The 16,583-nt window shown below is 29.4% G+C and overlaps 7 protein-coding genes across 15 annotated transcripts; 4 read left to right on the forward strand and 3 right to left on the reverse strand.

The window, feature by feature from the left end:
• Positions 1 to 128: 128 nt before the first annotated feature.
• LOC124496771 (TGF-beta receptor type-1) lies at positions 129 to 6,482 on the forward strand. 8 transcript variants are annotated; one of them, XM_075732636.1, is made up of 9 exons: positions 133 to 374; positions 654 to 871; positions 953 to 1,417; positions 3,246 to 3,357; positions 3,539 to 3,717; positions 4,538 to 4,999; positions 5,062 to 5,508; positions 5,580 to 5,710; positions 5,788 to 6,482. In XM_075732636.1, the coding sequence occupies exons 3-9, from the start codon at positions 1,234 to 1,236 to the stop codon at positions 5,911 to 5,913; spliced, it is 1,641 nt and encodes a 546-aa protein (XP_075588751.1). In that variant the 5' UTR covers positions 133 to 374; positions 654 to 871; positions 953 to 1,233; the 3' UTR covers positions 5,914 to 6,482. The 8 variants fall into 8 exon arrangements, with proteins under 8 accessions (XP_075588748.1, XP_075588745.1, XP_075588746.1 ...); XM_075732634.1 differs by having other exon boundaries at positions 136 to 374; positions 5,062 to 5,511; XM_075732633.1 differs by lacking the exon at positions 3,539 to 3,717 and adding an exon at positions 4,005 to 4,189 and having other exon boundaries at positions 129 to 871.
• Positions 6,436 to 7,708, reverse strand: Fkbp14 (peptidyl-prolyl cis-trans isomerase Fkb14). Its single transcript, XM_047060545.2, has 2 exons — positions 7,190 to 7,708; positions 6,436 to 7,124 (listed from the first exon to the last, which is right to left on the reverse strand). Exons 1-2 carry the CDS (start codon positions 7,396 to 7,398, stop codon positions 6,683 to 6,685), a joined length of 651 nt encoding a protein of 216 aa, XP_046916501.2. The 5' UTR covers positions 7,399 to 7,708; the 3' UTR covers positions 6,436 to 6,682.
• A 37-nt stretch (positions 7,709 to 7,745) lies between these two features.
• On the forward strand, positions 7,746 to 8,819 carry LOC124496965 (uridine diphosphate glucose pyrophosphatase NUDT14). Its single transcript, XM_047060544.2, has 3 exons — positions 7,746 to 8,405; positions 8,467 to 8,526; positions 8,605 to 8,819. Exons 1-3 carry the CDS (start codon positions 7,879 to 7,881, stop codon positions 8,732 to 8,734), a joined length of 717 nt encoding a protein of 238 aa, XP_046916500.1. The 5' UTR covers positions 7,746 to 7,878; the 3' UTR covers positions 8,735 to 8,819.
• Positions 8,677 to 9,719, reverse strand: LOC124496770 (distal membrane arm assembly component 2). The gene has a single exon (XM_047060332.2). The coding sequence runs from the start codon at positions 9,717 to 9,719 to the stop codon at positions 8,754 to 8,756; it is 966 nt and encodes a 321-aa protein (XP_046916288.2). The 3' UTR covers positions 8,677 to 8,753.
• A 159-nt stretch (positions 9,720 to 9,878) lies between these two features.
• Positions 9,879 to 12,832, forward strand: CycY (cyclin Y). Of its 2 annotated transcripts, none has more exons than XM_075732637.1 (6): positions 9,879 to 10,456; positions 10,530 to 11,223; positions 11,292 to 11,320; positions 11,395 to 11,583; positions 11,640 to 11,923; positions 11,987 to 12,832. In XM_075732637.1, the coding sequence occupies exons 2-6, from the start codon at positions 10,836 to 10,838 to the stop codon at positions 12,294 to 12,296; spliced, it is 1,200 nt and encodes a 399-aa protein (XP_075588752.1). In that variant the 5' UTR covers positions 9,879 to 10,456; positions 10,530 to 10,835; the 3' UTR covers positions 12,297 to 12,832. The 2 variants fall into 2 exon arrangements, with proteins under 2 accessions (XP_075588752.1, XP_075588753.1); XM_075732638.1 differs by having other exon boundaries at positions 9,879 to 10,448.
• On the reverse strand, positions 12,768 to 13,691 carry l(2)k14505 (ATP synthase mitochondrial F1 complex assembly factor 2 homolog l(2)k14505). The gene is made up of 2 exons (XM_047060580.2): positions 13,570 to 13,691; positions 12,768 to 13,504 (listed from the first exon to the last, which is right to left on the reverse strand). The coding sequence occupies exons 1-2, from the start codon at positions 13,643 to 13,645 to the stop codon at positions 12,768 to 12,770; spliced, it is 813 nt and encodes a 270-aa protein (XP_046916536.2). The 5' UTR covers positions 13,646 to 13,691.
• A 240-nt stretch (positions 13,692 to 13,931) lies between these two features.
• LOC124496989 (dnaJ homolog subfamily B member 12) lies at positions 13,932 to 16,430 on the forward strand. The gene is made up of 4 exons (XM_047060573.2): positions 13,932 to 14,447; positions 14,508 to 15,255; positions 15,325 to 15,488; positions 15,556 to 16,430. Exons 1-4 carry the CDS (start codon positions 14,315 to 14,317, stop codon positions 15,672 to 15,674), a joined length of 1,164 nt encoding a protein of 387 aa, XP_046916529.2. The 5' UTR covers positions 13,932 to 14,314; the 3' UTR covers positions 15,675 to 16,430.
• Positions 16,431 to 16,583: the final 153 nt, after the last annotated feature.

Below are 16,583 nucleotides of genomic sequence, written 5' to 3' on the forward strand. Positions count from 1 at the left end.
TTGGGAGGGGGGAAGATCGGATATTTCATCCATATGGTGGATAAATTAATACCTCTACCACTCTCTCTCTCATTATACATTTCACTTGATCATGTTCTCCAATCAAATATTAAAAAAAAAAGAACGAATGATGATGATCGAATTGTATATATCGTGTATATACACGATGATGATTTTTTTTTCTTGTTGTTTTGTTTATTGTTTGTTTGTTGAAGAAACAAAAAAAAACCACTTTAATGGCAGTGGTGATCTTCATCGACATCGACAACGATCGTAAACGACGACGACGACGACATAAAATGTGAATAAATATGATAAATATCTCCATCACATATGTATCGAAAATTGGTTTGATCATATCATATCATCAGAATGTAGAATTTTTTTTTTTTTTAATTTGTCTTCACTCGAATTATTATATTGTGTTTATTATATTATATTCAATTTTAAATGCTGCTTCACACACACACGCAATATATCCACCCCCCCCATAAGAATCGAAGAATAAAAAAATTGTGCGTATGAGTGTGAATGTAAAAAAAAACAAAATAATAGCCATTCTCATTATCATCAATGTGCTACACCAACAAACCAACCAACCAACCAGCAAGCAAGCATTAATTTACAAAAACAAAAATAAATGAATCCTGAAGAAAAATAGATTCTGTCTGTGTTGTAATCATTATAACAAAGTTTGTTTGTGCGTGTGTGTGTGGAATTGTTACCAAGAACATCCTTCGTTTGTTGATTGAAGAATAAGAAATTTGCTCTGGATCAATTTAAGCGTCTCGTCTTGTTTTTTTTTCTTCTTCTTTCATGATCTAGTCTGACTGTTTTTTTTTGCCTTCATTATCATCATCATCATCATCGTGTAAGTTTCAATAAATAGCTAGTTTGTTGATTTGATGGGAGTTTATCCATACATACATTATTTTTATTATTGAAAATTTAGATCGTTTTTTTTTGTTCTTTATTCGAACAAACAACAAATATCGTCTATGGATATCATCATCAAATGAAAATGTGTCTGTGTGTGTGAGCCATACTTGAAATGATTCGAAAATAGATCCATATCCATTTGTTTGACATTCGAATTCTCCATATTCACATACACATATTTTGACATGACTTGACTACAAACCCTATGACCTTCTATCACCATCACGATCATTTTTGATTTTTTTTTTTTGGTTTCGTTATTTGTGAAAAACAACAATCAAATCAAATTATTTGATGATGATGGCATCATCAAATACATATGATGATGATGATAATCAATGTCATCATCAACATCCTAATCAAAATCGACAATATCATCGTTCATCATGTCCATCATCATCATCATTATCAAATAAGAAAATATTCATCTATAATACTATTCTGATACTTATAATTTGTACCAAAACGATTGTCGTTGGTAAGTCTTATTTGATTATTATTTTATAAATTAAATTCCATTAATTTGATTTGACCATTTGTGAGGAAAAAGAATGAATGAAAAATTTTTTTAAATAAGCATATAAATGTCGTTGATAGATTTTTGTTGAATTTGTTGAATTAGTTTTTTCTGATTTGGAAAGAGTTGTAAAAAAAACATGTCATCAGATAAAGAATGTAATAATAATAATAATCCAGCATTCATAGAACGAGCTGATTCATTAACCAAACATTTTCAATTATCACATGAAGATTTTGAAAAAATATCTGGATTATTATCAAAAGAATTTGATCGTGGCCTAAGATCAACAAAAGATTCGATTGTAAAAATGTATCTAACATATGTTCGATCATTACCGAATAAAGAAGAACATGGCCGTTATTTAGCATTAGATTTAGGTGGTACAAATATACGTGTTTTATTATTAAAATTTCATGGTCCTGGATCAGATACATCATTAGTGAAACAACAACAACAGCAACAACAACAAGAACAATCTGAAAAAATTGAAATAATCGATTCATTATGTCAACCATTGCCAACAGAATTATTCTATGGAACTGGACAACAATTATTTGATTTTATAGCTGAACTTATTGTTTCATTTGCATTACGTAATAAATTGGCTGGTGTACGTATTGCTCTTGGTTTTACATTTAGTTTTCCAGTTGTACAACATGGCCTGGCTGAGGCAACATTAGTTACATGGACAAAATCATTTGTTTGTTCAGGTGTCGTTGGTTTTGATGTTGTACGTTTATTAAAAGCATCATTGAAACGTAAAATGCATCATTCAATTCCATATATTGATGTTGTTGCCATTATCAATGATACAACTGGTACATTAATATTTGGTGCATTACAAGATAAAAATTGTGCCATCGGTTTGATCGTTGGTACTGGCAGTAATGCATGTTATGTAGAACAATTACATAATATTGAAAAATGGCCATTTAATTATAGTGATCCAAAACAAGTTGTTATTAATTGTGAATGTGGTGCATTTGGTGATAATCATGTTATTGATTGGGCATTAACACGTTGGGATCGCGGATTAAATTATGAATCACTTAATCTTAATAAACAGATACATGAAAAATTAATTAGTGGAATGTATTTGCCAGAAATTCTACGACGTTGTTTGCTAACATTAATTGAATTGGGCATATTGTTTGATGGTCGTCCACCATTAGAATTGTTTCGTCCATATTCAATTAAAACAAAATATATGTCACAAATTGATCAAGATGATGGCAATAATAATGATTTTCTACATACAAGAAAAGCAATGCAAAATATTTTTGGTACAGAAAATCCACGTTTTAAAAATGGATTCCACGATTCAGATGTAAAAATCATACACATGATTAATCAACGTATTACACGTAGATCGGCAAATTTTGTTGCTACCGCCTTGTGGACATTAATGTGTCGTATTAATCGTGAAGATATTTCCATTGCATATGATGGATCATTAATTTGTTTACATCCACATTATCGTCAATGGGTGGAAAATAAATTGAATGAATTTATTGCCAAAAGTGGACGTATAAAACGTTTCAGTTTGATACATGCAAATGATGGTAGTCTTTATGGAGCGGCTATTGTTGCCGCTATTTGTTATCGTGAAAAACGGCCAAAATTTATTAAAAAACATGGAAAAGTTTATGAAATTACAAGATTTTAAACAAAATTTTGATTTTTTTCCTTGATATTTTATGTTTATAATAATAATTAAAATTTTCTAAAATTGACCACCACTGTTTTATGTTATTGGATAATGTTTTTTTATCTTTGATTTTTTCAGGTCTACTTTGTCACTGTGATATATGTGAAAAAAACAACAATACCTGTGAAACGGATGGTGTTTGTGCAGCAACACTATATAAAGAATCGGGTAAAATACGTACATCATATAGGTAAGTCATCATTTTATTCTGTAAAATTTAGTTTCTAAACACTATAGAGAAAAAAAACAAAATTGTTAGTTGTTTAGGCTCATTAATTATATTTTTTATCTTATTTGTTTTCTGTCTGTGAAATTTTTCTTTTCGTAAATCTCAACAAAAACAACAACAACAACAACAAAAAAAACAAAAGATGTTATGACAAAAGAGATCTATTACCGCCAGAAAATCCGGTACATTGTCAATATTCAAAACGTTTACAACGTAACGTCGATATACATTGCTGTGTAGATAGAGATTTTTGTAATAAAAATTTTCATTTTAATCCACAATTATTTAATAACAATGATGATACGGATTCATTGGATTCCGGTAAGCAATTTTTGATTTTTCAGTAGATTAATTTTTTTTTTTGCTTTTTTCTTTTTCTTTCTCTTTTCTTTTTTATATATATATGATTCTGTCACACTTTTTCATGTTGTCACAAAAAAATTTTTTTTTTTTTGCTTAAATTGCATGTGCTCTTTGTGGTGTGTTTATGCTTGCCTGCCATTCTTCGGTTTTGAAAACAAAAAACAAAACAAAACAAAAATGCTTTTTTTACCTTGCACACACACACATCACACACTCAAAATAAAAAAAAATCATCGTTTAAATAGATGTATGAATAGATATACATTATTTCCAACGGATAATCCATCATGGTGTAAAAAATCAAGCACTAAACAATTTATACATAGCTGTTGTAATGATAATGATTATTGTAATCTTTTCATATCATTTGATGATGATAATGATGATGTTTTTAATTATAATTTTAATAATGATGAGGATTCTAATCAAGGTAAGCTTTTCTTGTATCACCTTATATCACCTGTGTAATTGTTATTTTTATTTATAATAATCCAACCAAAAAAAAAATTGATAAAAGCGTTACTAACACAAACAAAAAAGCATGACCAAAATTGTCAATTTGTGTTTGTGTGGTGGGCATGACAACTCCTCCCCTTTTTTTCTGATTGTTTTTTTTGTGACAAATTTGCTTTTCCTAAAAATGCCAATTATAATTAATACCTCCTTTTATTTGCTAAAATGTTTTATGATCTGTTTATTTAAATTTTCAATTTGAGATTTTGTTTTTTTTGCACTAATTTGATTAATTTTTTTCTCTTTTTCTTTGTATTCCAAATAGTTGCATCAAATTATTTTACCAAAAATTTACCAATCATCATCAGCAGTATAGCTATATTATTCTGTTTGATATTCATATTGATAGTCATAATAATATATCGTCGTAAAACACAAGTGAAAACGAAAAAGAAACATTTCATCAATGATGTTGAAGGTAGTGTTGCTAGTTGTGATCCATTAATACCAGGACAATTATTGAAAGATCTTCTGGATCATACATCATCTGGTTCGGGTCTGCCATTACTTGTACAACGTAGTATAGCAAGACAGATACAATTATTGGAAATTATTGGTAAAGGTCGTTTTGGTGAAGTATGGCGTGGTAAATGGCGCGGTGAATGGGTTGCAGTGAAAATATTCTCATCACGTGATGAACAATCATGGTTTCGTGAAGTGGAAATATATCAAACCGTTATGCTTCGAAATGATAATATTCTTGGCTTTATTGCTGCCGATAATAAAGGTAAAAGATATTACCTGTATTTTCATTGTTTGCTAATTGATTGATTTTTTTTGTGAAAATAGACAATGGAACATGGACACAATTATGGCTTATTACTGATTATCATGAACGTGGATCATTATTTGATTTTTTAAGTAAAAATACTGTCGATATAGCTGGCATGTTGAAGATGGCTTCATCCATTGCAAATGGTTTAGCTCATTTACATATGGAAATCCTTGGTACACAAGGAAAACCGGCCATTGCACATAGAGATTTAAAATCAAAAAATATTCTTGTCAAAATGAATGGAACATGTGCCATTGCTGATCTTGGTCTAGCTGTTCGTTATGATTCTTCAACAAATTCAGTGGATATACCACCAAATCCACGTGTAGGAACTAAACGTTATTTAGCACCCGAAGTACTTGATGAATCAATCAATATTAATCATTTTGATTCATTTAAACGTGCGGATATCTATTCATTTGGTCTTTGTATATGGGAAATTGCACGTCGTTGTAATGTTGGTGGTAAGTGATCGATATATTATTTTAATGAATTTATATACTTCATCATTATCGTTGTAACACACATATAGGAATACATGATGAATATCAATTACCATATTATGATGTCGTTCCATTTGATCCAACAATTGATGATATGAAAAAAATTGTTTGCATTGAACGACAACGGCCACAAATACCAAATCGTTGGCAATCATGTGAGGTAAATATCTTTGAATTTAGCTTTTTAGTAGTTTGACAGTATGATTTATCCATAACTCATTTGTATTTTTCACACAGGCACTACGAGTAATGTCAAAAATAATGAAAGAATGTTGGTATCATAATGCTGCTGCACGATTAACAGCATTACGAATAAAGAAAACAATTGCCAATCTTGAAGCACAAGAAGATCTCAAAATGTGATGTTGATTGATTGATTTATTGACTGATTTGATTCAATTAAATTAATCAAATCAATGATATTGACGAATAATTGATGCATAAATAAAAAAAAACACTCATACACAGATGACGACAATAACAACAAAATTAACCCACCATTATCATTTCATCATTTCATTATTATTATTATATTCATTTAAAATTGTTCTAAACAAATTTATTAATTTTTAACTTTTTTTTTCTTTGTTTGATTTGTTAATAACGTATAGTTTTCACACAAAATGACGCACACACACACCTATAGTCAAAAAAATTTTTTTTGTTTTGTTTCGTCAAATTCAAAAAAAAAACACTACTCACAAATCATTGTCTGAGATTACTGGATCCGTTGATCAAAACATGCCCAAGACAATATCCGTTGTTCACCCACACAACCCCCCCCCCCACACACACACACCGCCAATCCACATCCACTCTATGATATATCAACAAGAGTCTAAACAAAAATTTTTTCCCGTTCGAAAATTATTATTATTATTATATGATTATTATGATAATTTTTATATGAAAAAAAATTTCATGAATTCAAATATTTTCTTCATTTGTTTTGGGCGGAGAGAGATAGAGAGCGACAGAGTTTTGTTTATGTTTTTGTTTGTTACAGAATTAATGTTTCAATGTTTCAATATGCCAGATAAAAGTAGTATAAATGGATGGATAGATGTTGAGCGAATTTTCATTATTATTATTGTTGCTGTTTGTTTGTTTTGTTTTTCATTTTTTTTTTATTTCAAAGTTCATCATGTTTTGGACCGGAAAATTCTTCATGTGATATGAAACCATTTTTATCACGATCTTCATGTTGAAATATATCTTCAACCAATTTATCTTGATCTGGTAAATCATGTGTACCGGCTGCACCTTCTGGCACTTGTTTTTTAAGATAATCACTTAATTCTTCACGTGATAATTGATTATCATTATTTAAATCAATTTCTTTGAATATATTCACTGGTGCTGGCCCATCTTCAATGGCTAAACATTCAACTTCAAATATTAATGTTGATTTTGGTGGTATTAATTCACCGGCACCAATATCACCATAACCAAGATGTGATGGTATGGTCAATTTACGTCGTTCACCAGGACAAACACCCAACAGACCTTCATCCCAGCCTTTGATTACTTGACCAACACCCAATTGAAATTTAAATGGTTCACCACGTTTATAACTATGTGGAAAAAAAATAGAATTCCATTAGAATTAGAATTAGTCAAATCAAACATGGCAACTTACCTTGAATCAAATTCAATACCTGATTCTAATGTACCTTTATAATGCATTGAAAGCATGTCACCTTTTGCAGCCGAACGATCACATTTATCCGATTTAACCAAGGTTTCAATTTTTAATTCCGTTACATCATCACCACCATTATTATCATCAGCGATAGCCATTCCAATGATGAAAAGAATGGTAAAAAAATTCTTGATAAATGAATTCATTGTTTGAAATGTTTGAATTTTTGTGGCCTCACAACAACTACAGCAAAAAACTGGCAGGAACTTTGAAAAACAAATGATGATGAGCTACAAAAGTTGACAAAAAAGAATCAATCAATTTCCCTGATTTATTGTGACACGCAAGCAAACAAACTCTCTCACAACAGAATTGAATTTATATTATCGCAAACACACACAATTATATTATATTATTATTATCCACACGTGTCATTATTTATTGGCTGGGTTAGTTTTAAATAATACCACTGCCTTCTTCTTCGATGTTAAATTGAATTGTCATCCTCTCAACATCAGCTATTATCATCTTTCATTGGTTTTTTTTTCTTTCGAAGAATTACGTCCTATTCGAATGGACCTATTATTGATGAATGAATTGATTCGAATGTTTTTTTTTATTTTGATTTTGATTTTTTTTTGTTTTGTTTTGTTGTTGTTGTTGTTGTTGCAAATTCATTTTAACAAATGTCGAATAAAAATGAAAACAAAAATATGAATGCAGAACAAGAAAATACGTTGGAAATAATTGATATTCAATCATTAGTGAATATAGAATCACCGTATTTGAAACCATTTCGTTTACAATATCGTGATCATGATGGACGGATAAAAGTTTGGGATTGTGTACGGACACATGATAGTGTTGCCATTCTTATCTACAATAAAAGTCGCAATGTATTGGTATTTGTAAGACAATTTCGACCACCGGTATTTCTTGCAACATTGTTTAATAAATTCAATTGTTCAATATCGGATTTAAAAGAATTGCAACGAAAATCCAAAGAAATGAAACATGATTGTGGCTATACAATAGAATTATGTGCTGGTATTATTGATAAAGATGGTCTAAGTCCCAGGGAAATTGCACATGAAGAAGTACTGGAAGAAACAGGATATAATCCACCAATTGATGCTTTAGAATTGATTACATCATGTCGAACAGGTGTCGGTTCATCTGGATCATTACAACATCTATTCTATTGTCAAGTTGAGTAAGTAAATGTTTAAATTTTTTTTTGTTTGAAATTTTAATCGAAAAATTTACTTTTCAAGTGATTCAATGCGTGTCAATTCTGGCGGTGGTATCGATGATGAATCAATTGAAGTTATCGAGTAAGTTTTGAAATCTTAATTTTCATTCAACAACTGAATATGGTGAAAATGATAAAAATTATTTTTCTTTTGTTCTAGATTATCAATCGAAGCAGCTAAAACGGAAATGTTTGCAAATGATGAACAAACTGGATTAGGTCGTACTGGTGGTTTTCGTTTTGCTGTCTGTTGGTTTAATTTTATTAAATATCCACAAATTAACAAATGAAATTTCAATTGAAATTTTGTTATTTATAAATAATATTACAATTAGGATTTATATCATTAAACATTAAAATAACTAGATCGATGAATGGAAATTCAGCCGCTTTTGTACGACGTATGACCAATGTTTTTAATGATGGAATTTTATACAATGCTTCTATGCCACGATGTGAAATCCATTTATTATCATTTATATTCAGATAACTAAGTGTTTTTGAATTACGAAATAACCGTGCCAATTTATCACAACACCAATCATCTAGACGATTATTGGCAAGATTTAATTCTTCAAGTTCATTCAATAGAATTAAATTATCTAAACCTTCGAATATTAGTGCCAATTCAGAACCGTCCACAGAAATGAGACGATATTTTTTATCAAATGTTGGTGGAATTTCTTTCAAACTAGTCACCCATCTATGTGGTTCATGACGGAATCGAACACGACCACCACGTGATAATATAAAATGTGCTGTTGCTAAATCTGGACCCAATATACCATGTCGTCTAGCCGAATAAGTTTGTTGTTTTGTTTCAATACGATCGATTTTATTACGCAATCCATGTTTAAATTCTGACATAGAAAGATCATATTTTTTCTGCATTTTTATTTTGAAATCAACGGATAAGAATCTTGATTCACTAATATAACGATTAAGATTGTATAATTTTTTATCAATATGATATTCAAATAATTGATCATATGTAGGTACATGTTTGTTGAATTGAATAACAAAATTATCTTTTGCTGCTTGTGGTATTAATGATATATCGAAATGATCGTCCGTTGTTGATGATGATTCAATCTTCGTATTGGTATCCGATGATGATGGACTGTTATTTTTCTCATTTTTGGTTGTTATTTCTGCATCAGATTTTTGCTGTACACAATCTAGTTTATTATCAATTTGATTAGATAAATTTCTACAATACGAATGACGAATATTCCGTATAATCAATGATGATAAATAATTTGTACGAATTAACATTTTTCTTTTCTTTTTTTAAAAAAATATTTGAAATCAAGAATTTCGAATGACCCGAAATAACAACAAAAAACAATAATAATCACATGTTTAGATCAGATAAGCGCCATCTATTTACAATTGATTAGAATTAAATCGAATCTTTTGTTGCAATATTTGGTGTGTGTATGTGTGTGTGTGTGGGTGAATGATATGGATTTTCGGTTATTTTTTTTTTGTTACCTGATATTTCGGCCTATTCGAACAGACGGCTAAATCATTGACTCTTTGTTATTATTGTTGGATTATCATTTTTGTCAATTCAATTTAATAATCATCATCCCGTTGGCCATTTTGGAATTACAAAGGAATTATTTTATTGTTGTTGTTGTTGTTGTAATCAAATCACCTGAAAATTATCTGAGAAAAAAATTCAAGTAATTGGGGCGTTTTATAGCCCAATTATCGTCATAACATCATCATTTGTGCGTGTGTGTGTGTATGTGCTTGTTTTGTGATGACGATAATTACCAGCAAAACAAAAAAAAAACCATAAAACCTTTGGAACACATGCACATATACATTGTTATTTGATTTGTTTTCTCGTTGTATATCTTGTTTCATCAACGCCAAAAAAAAAATACTGAGAAGATCTGGTCACTAAGGTATCAACACGATTGAAACCAGAGCGTCTTTTTCTTCTATTTCTGTTTTTGACTCGTTCCGATCGGTTTGGTTTGTTTGTTGGTTATTGTGAGTAGGTGAGTGTGCAAACTATAGTAATTTGACATCAATTTTTTTTTGTTTTTGTTTTTTTTTCCACTACAAATTTAGATTGTGTTTGCGTGTGTTGTTGATCATGATCATAATGATTATGAAGGCTATGACAACAATAATGATTACCAATGAATTCGACAATATTTTGATCAAAACAAATGCCATAATAACGACATTGTCGTTATCAAATTCTTTGAAAATATTTTTTGCCATTCAGAAATTATTATGACAAGTCCATCCATCCAAATGTTCATCGGAATTGTTGATCTCGATACAAAAAAACAAGAATAAGAAAGCGAAATTGTAACAAATATTCAAACGTTATACAAGAAGATTTGTAAGGAAAAAATTTCCAAGTAAAAAATGGGTAATCGTTTTTCATGCTGTAAAACACATGGAGAAAGTTTATTCAAACATCGACGACGACGGCTATCACGTCGAAGACGAAAAGAAAGTTCACAGACAACATTGAATAATGCTGAAATTAAATATGATGAAACAATACTTAGTCTGCAACATATTAGTGAACGTGAATTACCTGAAACAAATCATGATCCATCCACAAATCCAACGGCTGGTCCGTTATTTGTACAACGTTCAGCTACATTTACCAATAATAATATTAATCATAATAATAATCATCATCATCACAACAACAACAACAACCACCATCTTCACCAACAACAACAACAACAACAACAACAATCAATACAAGCGCCATTACATTCACAACAATCATCAACATCGAGAAGTAAGTATATTATATTGTTTAATTTACGATAATTCCATTTATTCATTGGATTCATTTTTTTCAATCAGATTATCATCGGAAAAACACACCAAATTATGTAAGTAAAATGTGATTTATTTATGATTGGAAAATACTGATACTGATAATTATCATTCGAAACATTATGAATAGTATGAATATCGAAATACGTTGAAAAAATATAGTTCATGTTCAACAATTTTTATTGATGATAGTACGGTTAGCCATCCGAATCTAAAGAATATGATTAAATGTGTTTCTATGGCTATCTATTATCATATACATAATCGTTCATCTGAAGTTGTTCTCGATATATTTGATGAGAAAATCTATCCATTAGAAGTGAGTAATAATCATTGATTCAAAAAATTTTTTTAACAATTCAATATGAAATCTAGAATCTATCAAACAATAGCAATATACCGGTTGAACCTGATTTTCGTACGATATATCGTTTTATACGTACATTATTTAATGCAGCTCAATTATCATCTGAATGTGCCATTATAACACTTGTTTATCTGGAACGATTACTTACATATGCTGAAATTGATATTGTACCATGTACATGGCGTCGTATTGTTTTAGGTGCAATATTACTTGCATCAAAAGTATGGGATGATCAAGCTGTATGGAATGTAGATTATTGTCAAATACTTCGTGATAGTTCTATTGATGATATGTATGTTTGTGTTTTATCTCTTATTATTATTTGATGTTACATTTTAATTTCTTTAATCAACAGGAATGAATTGGAACGTCGATTTCTTGAAATGATACAATTCAACATAAATGTTCCATCAAGTGTTTATGCAAAATATTATTTTGAATTACGTGAATTAGCGGAAAAAAACGATCTCCTTTCAAATCCAGCTACACAATTAGCTGAACAATTAACTGAACAACGTGCATTTAAATTGGAAGCATTATCAAGGCTATCGGCTGTTGATAATCAACATTCACAATTTATAAATCTAAGAAAAGATTTACGAAAATGGTCAAGTCAAAACAGTGTAACATTGTTTCAAAGGAAAAGTTTAGCTATTATTTCCTGATGAAAAAAATCATATCCAAAAAAAAAATAACAAATAATGACAAACTGACCACAATCAACCAACTACTAATTATTCATTATTATGCCCCTGTCAATTTGCCAAGTCATACTTCACTGCATTGCATTTTTTTTTTATATTATCATCATTCAGTCATCATTTATACACACATCACACATACTGCTAATGCAAATATAACTTATAAGAAGAAAACAAAAGTATTTCTATAATTAATGAAAACTTAACACTTAAAAAAACTGAAATACAATCTAGTAATCTTGATGAATTTTTTTTTATATAATCTTATTATATATATTATATATTATACAATTTGTGTACACAAACAGAAAAATCTAATAATTACCACCACCACAACACCACCCACATCTTTATATATATTGCTATTGATGATGATTATTTTTAAAAGTCAAATCATCATTATTACTAATTAATATGAAAAATTTTGAATATCAATCAATTTTTGTGATAAATATAATTTTTTTCAAAATTCAATAAAATAAATACAATAGCAGCCGCTACACGTGATTGTATATTATATTGTTCGATATCATGATGATATTCAACCGATGTCCAACGTGATGTTTGAAATGTTTCTTCAATACGTGATAATGATACAGCCTGTTCTATGGATATTTGACGTGCAATCAATGCACATGTTAATATTAATGATTTAAGATTTTCCGTTGCAAACATTATGCCAACTATTGACCATTGATTGAATGAACGTAAATATTTTCGTATAATATCCAATGTATGTGGATCAATATCTGGCAATACAACATCATTGGTAACAGGCATACTGCATTTAAATTGATCGGCAAACCATTGAACAATTGGATCCAAACGAGTGGTTTGTAATTCATTTAATTCAGTTGGTAATGAATTACGATAACAAACGGTATCGAATTCAAGATAGGATATTAATTTTTCAACATATGAATCGATTGTATGACCACCCGGATTATCGATAACAGTGTTGGCCAATGTTGTTAAATGGATACTTGACGGAACGATTTTATCTTTCTGTGAATCCCATTCGGCTGCAATCATCGATGCTAATGGTTCATTTTGTACAAAGAATACATTGCCTTTAGGTGTTTTTAATTTTCGTTTATCCAAAATGATTTCGTAACGTGGTTCATGATTATCGGCTTTAAGGATGTGGACATTTTTGTAAAATCGTTTGATATCTATCAAAAAAAAAAAAAATTTAATTGATAAATCCAATCCAAAATCAGTACATCGAATTACATACTTGGTGCTGTACTTGATGATGATGATGCCAATCTGATCATCTGTTGTAACGGAAACCGGTTATTACGGAAAATCATGATCAATTATCGCGAAAAAAAAGAATCCGATGATTTCAATTCAATTCAAAAAAAAAACATGTGATCCAAATGATTACCGACATCTATCGGCATACAACAAAAAAAAATATCATTATGAATGCGTACATTATGAATTGGAACATAATCGATTTATACATTGGAAATGAATGATTGCCGGAGACATTTTCGAATGGTAGTAGCATATAATAATGAAATTAATATATGTGGTTGTGTAGAAGTGGGCATAATTAAAGCATACGTAATGCCTATTCATTTTTTTTTTCATATGAGATGAGTATATGATAATTTTAGTTTGGCCGTGGTTACCAATATTTGCTGTTTGTTTTATCATCATATTTTTATTTTAATTTAACTATTTAATAATACAAACACACACACACAACAGACTCAAGAAAATATTCAGATGATTATTTGAGTAAAAATATTTATTGGATCATCATCATCACCATCATTGAATCACCAAAAAAATTCATCATTTAATAATAACGACATTTCTTCATCATCATCATCATCAAAATCTTGTAATCGAAACGAATATCGAGAATATTCCATAGCAAAAACAAGTGCCGAAACGTAAAAAAAACAGACAAAAATTAATTCAATTTTATTGAGTGAATATAATAATAATCTTCTATTCTGATCGATTAAATGGAAGGAAATAAAGACGAAAGTAAACGATGTATGGCTATAGCCGAACAGGCATTATCAAGAAAAGATTTTAATAAAGCGGTAAAATTTGCTCAAAAAGCTGATCAATTATATTCGACTGAGGTAACAAAAAGTAAGTGAAAGTAATGTTTAATCAATCAAGGTATTTAATTTCTATCATTTTTTTCAAAAGATTTACTAAACAAAGCAAAATTATTGGCCGAAAGTCGCCATAATCCTACATTTGATGATTCAAGTAATAGTACTAATAATCATCAACGGAAAAATTCAGAATCATCAACAAATAATAATATGGATAGTGAACAACAAAACCAATCATCATCATCGTCATCGACGACAACAAATGATCAGCCAAAATCGGTGGATTATATACGAAATTGTAAAGATTATTATGAAATATTAAGCGTTTCGAAACAGGCAACGGAAAAAGAGATAAAAACACAATATCGTAAATTAGCATTACAATTTCATCCAGATAAGAATAAAGAACCTGGTGCTGCCGAAGCATTTAAAGCTATTGGTAATGCATTTGCCGTTTTAAGTGATCCAGAAAAACGACGTAAATATGATCAAATTGGTACAATAGATGATTCCGATTATCCATCATTTAGTTCATCACGTAGACGTGGCTATGATTATTCACGTGGTTTTGAAGATTTCAATGCTGATGAAATATTCAATATGTTTTTTGGTGGTGGTTTTCCTACCGGTAATGTTTATGTCTATAGAAATGGTAATGGTGGTTGGAATCAACATCATTCACATCATCATCAACAACAACGGACAAATCGTCAACATGAATCACAAGCAACGGCTGGTTATACGGTTCTATTACAAATATTGCCCATATTATTTTTCATTTGTATCTCATTATTAAGTAATCTTGTTCCAGATAATCCTTATAGTCTACAACGATCACAGTATGTATTGATTGATTAATTAATGGAAATTCTTTTAACTTTTGCCATTTTATCATTATAATAATATAGCAAATATCCATATCAACGATTCACCGAGAATCTAGAAGTGCCCTATTTTGTTAAAGAAAATTTTGAACGTGATTACAGAGATAGCCTATCACAGATTGAAAGACATGTGGAAGAAAGTTATATTTCGAATCTACAAACATCCTGTTTTAAAGAAAGAAATTATAGTAAGTATTTTTTTGATATCATAATAAAGGTTCACATTTTTTAAAAAAAAAAATTATCTATTTGTAGAAGAGAATCTAATTTATCGAGCTCGATTTTTACGTGATACTACAATGGAATCAAAAGCGCAAGCATTGAAAACACCATCCTGTGACCGTTTAGCACAGATGCAGAAAGAATATTATTGAAACGAATTTTGAAACTGAAAATAATGATAATGATGATGATGATGATAATGAATAATAATCATATTCGACGACCAACCACAAGTGATTGATTCCTTGTTTCTTTCATATGCTCTTTTTTTTGTGTCCTGTAATTCTTTCATTTCACATCTTTATACAATAATAATAATAATTACAACTAAGAATAATTATTTAATTATTATAGAATTATTATAATTGAAAATGTGCAGTACTTACATACACACCCACATACATACATACAAAACACACCATTTTAACCCGGCCCTCATTTATGATAGGAATATATCACTTTTTTTTTGTTTGTTTATTTGTTTGTTTGTTAATCGGTCTGTTTCTTTTTTTTTATTCATCGTTGTTATTGAGATTCTGTGTGTTTGTTTACAAAACAAAAAAAAACAAAAGAAAAAATTGATCATTTGTAGTTTTTATTTTTTATTTAAAAATTTTCGTTATGTATTTGTTTTCTTCTTTTTTTCTGCTAATTTTATGTGTTATGAAAAAAACAACAACAACAACAAAATTCTGCACTTTTGGTTTTAGTCAACAACAATATTTATATTTGTACAGCGTTTCGATTGTTTTTTTTAAAAAACACTCGAGAATCATTCAATTTCATATACTTTTCATGAAGAAAACAAAACAAAAAACAAAACAAAAATTCAACATGTTCTGAATGAATATTTTAATTTATAATTTAATTCGGAAAATAATAATGATGATATAATATATGATGATTAATGACATGGTCTATTCAGTAGTTTTTTGTTCTGTTTGATGATGTTAATGAGAGTAATCTTAATATATACATTTTGTACGTCTTGTTTTTCCATTACCGAAATATCAAGAAATCATGCCATCTATTGACTGATCATCATGATGATTAATATTAAT

This window comes from Dermatophagoides farinae, chromosome 7 (assembly GCF_024713945.1).
Source record: "Dermatophagoides farinae isolate YC_2012a chromosome 7, ASM2471394v1, whole genome shotgun sequence".
NCBI classification, from domain to species: Eukaryota; Metazoa; Arthropoda; class Arachnida; order Sarcoptiformes; family Pyroglyphidae; genus Dermatophagoides; species Dermatophagoides farinae.